At 37.3% G+C, this 2,500-nt stretch overlaps 1 protein-coding gene across 2 annotated transcripts in view; it reads left to right on the top strand.

Moving 5' to 3' along the window:
* Positions 1-2,500, top strand: part of LOC138047319 (nuclear pore complex protein Nup153-like) — a 29,743-nt gene that overhangs the window by 102 nt on the left and 27,141 nt on the right. For both annotated transcript variants that reach the window (XM_068894116.1, XM_068894117.1), the window contains exons 1-2: positions 1-154; positions 320-763. The exon at positions 1-154 is cut by the window's left edge. In XM_068894116.1, coding sequence (XP_068750217.1) covers positions 47-154; positions 320-763 — 552 coding nt within the window. In that variant the 5' untranslated portion in view covers positions 1-46. The remainder of the gene's footprint in view (positions 155-319; positions 764-2,500) is intronic.

Below are 2,500 nucleotides of genomic sequence, written 5' to 3'. Positions count from 1 at the left end.
TAAAGATTTTTTCAATCATATATTAAGCAGAGGAGTATCCTTGACCATGGGAGACCAGCCTGGTGCTGGTGGCTCTCGTTCATACAAAATCCGTGGGTATACAAGAGAGCGACAATCCGCGAAACCATACGCTCGACCGCCAGGGCGAAGAAAGGTAAGTAATGCCAATGTAGTTGGGAAGTAATTGAATTATCACGTAAAGAACGAAGCAAGCGGTAATGTTCTGTTCCTGAAAAATTACTTTTTCTTGTTTGCTCAGTTTAAACTCACAGTTATGCCTTTAAAGATAATTTTAGTCTTCGTCTTCAACCTGTTGCAGGGGGTTATCGAAACTGTCAAGGATTTTTTCTCTCCGTCTTGGCTCGTAGATTTGTTCAAAGGAAATCAAAGATCACTGGCTGTTACAAATGAAGACGCTAATGTTGAAGTAGAAAATGATAACGTTTCGCAAACCGTCGAAGAAAGCTCCAGCTCAACTTCTAATGAGCGATCTTCGAATATGCCGTGCGATGTTTCTGCCAGCAAAGTAGGGAATGGACAGCTGAGGTCTTCGTTAGGGCCGGGATATTTTTCGTCAATTTTACGTCAACGCGAGGAGGTTTTAAGCGATTTTCCTTCCACTTCAAGACCTTCGCGAACGTTTGGACTATCGAGTGGTTTTGATCGTTTGGGAGAACCTTCAACAAGTTTGGCCAGATCTGAGGATTTTGACAGAGAAGTTCCAAGCTCGAAGGGAGAGGACGTTCATCTGGATACTGTGGCGGTAAGCTTTACCTAACTGCACTGGTATAGTAATAAAATTTGTGTAGTTTCTTACATGGCCGATATTACTTCATCATTCTACGGAAAAGTCTAAAACAGCAATGCTTCTTGACAAAGGAGTGCGTCCAAGTTTGGGATAAGTTGAAATCGAAGGTAAATGGGTTTGTGAACTCTTACGCAAAGTTTCCAAATTCTTATGTTTAAGTCTCATTCTTCAAGTCATCTCAAAATGTAATACACTTGTGACTAAGTTGTATTTCTGACTCGGAATTTTTGTCAAACTGTCTTACCAACTTGTTTTCTCCTTGCAACCAATACTTCATGAAATAACTGTGATTCGTGCTATTGAAATAGTGAGTTCCTTGTCATTTTTAAAATTTCCAAGCTCACTTAACTTCCTCTCAAGATTTTTTGTAGTTTCAACAGTTTGTCAATATATTTAGTTTTATGGCATGTGGAAAGAAACAAGTGATAACATGTTGATCAGTATTACAAGAAATGTTTTGACACGATTGTGATTGGTGTTGGTGAGTGTCTCGAGGTTTGGCTGTTTTTTAAATAGCAGACATCGGCTATTTAGGTGACGAAGGAGTTGGGTGATTAAAATGCACCAAACATCCAGACATGTTCTTTGGTTGAAAATGCTGTAAAGTTGTGATGTATGTCCAGCATTGCTGCTTTCAAAAAGGGAACTTAGTTGAATTTGGTTGCCTTGAATTTGTTCAAGCTTGTTCAGTACTGTAATTTGTACAAAGCAATCAGAAGGGTTAGAATTGATCATCAGTTTCTCTGATAGCAATATATATAACCCATAACTATGTGTTACATATTTAAATCAACTTCAGTAATTGTCAACTGTCACAAGTAAAATGTCCTTTTTGCTCTGTTAGTTGCTATCAATTTGATCACCAAACATTGTGGGTAATATTAATGTTTGACGGTACCAGATATGTTGATTCAAGTTCTGGGATAACTCTTATGTGTTCATGAAATATTGTATTGACTGACCATGTAGTGTTTAACAACACTTTTTTCTGAGGTCATAGAATAATTGGTATTTGTCAACGTACAAGCACAATGTTTGATTGCACTGGTCAAAGTAGAAATTATTTGGGCCAAACTTGTGATGTTAGTCTCGTGAGAACTGCTCAGTGAACCAAGGATAAAAAGATAATTTCAAAGGTTTTTTTGATTTCATGCATAAACTTAAGTTAGCTAGCTTATTTCATGTGTAAAACTCTTTGCAGTATAGTTGTTTTTTCTCCAGATTTGTTTTCTTGGATTTCCTTGTTTTCGCTCATTTTGAACTTGTTGGAAATATATTTCTTTCATCAATTTGTAACATATGGTTCATTGAAGCAACCATAATATTCACTTGTCCTTGTTTCTAATGGAATAGAGTTAGGTAGCAAAAGCATTGCATGGATCATTGTACCTTTCATTCATCTGTAGTCTCTGGAGATCAAAACAATTCGAAACAAATTATGGTTTTGTCACCACCTTCAGTCACATTTGCCAGAACAATTATTAGCTGAACAGGAAACCCTTTATGCCAATTCTCTTTTCAGAATTGTTATTTGCTGTTAGATGTTGTGAAGTGTTGAAGAATGTGTTCAATCTTTACTTACTGAAGGTTTTTAGTGCTATTTGTGACCCCATACCAGCCAGTTTACTCCCTCTGAAAGCAATGGTCTCGTATATAAGCCACACCCACAATTTTGAGCCCAAATATCTCGGC

Source organism: Montipora capricornis, chromosome 4 (genome assembly GCF_036669925.1).
Source record: "Montipora capricornis isolate CH-2021 chromosome 4, ASM3666992v2, whole genome shotgun sequence".
NCBI classification, from domain to species: Eukaryota; Metazoa; Cnidaria; class Anthozoa; order Scleractinia; family Acroporidae; genus Montipora; species Montipora capricornis.
Note: the sequence above shows the minus strand (reverse complement) of the source record. Positions and strands in the feature narration are given on the sequence as shown.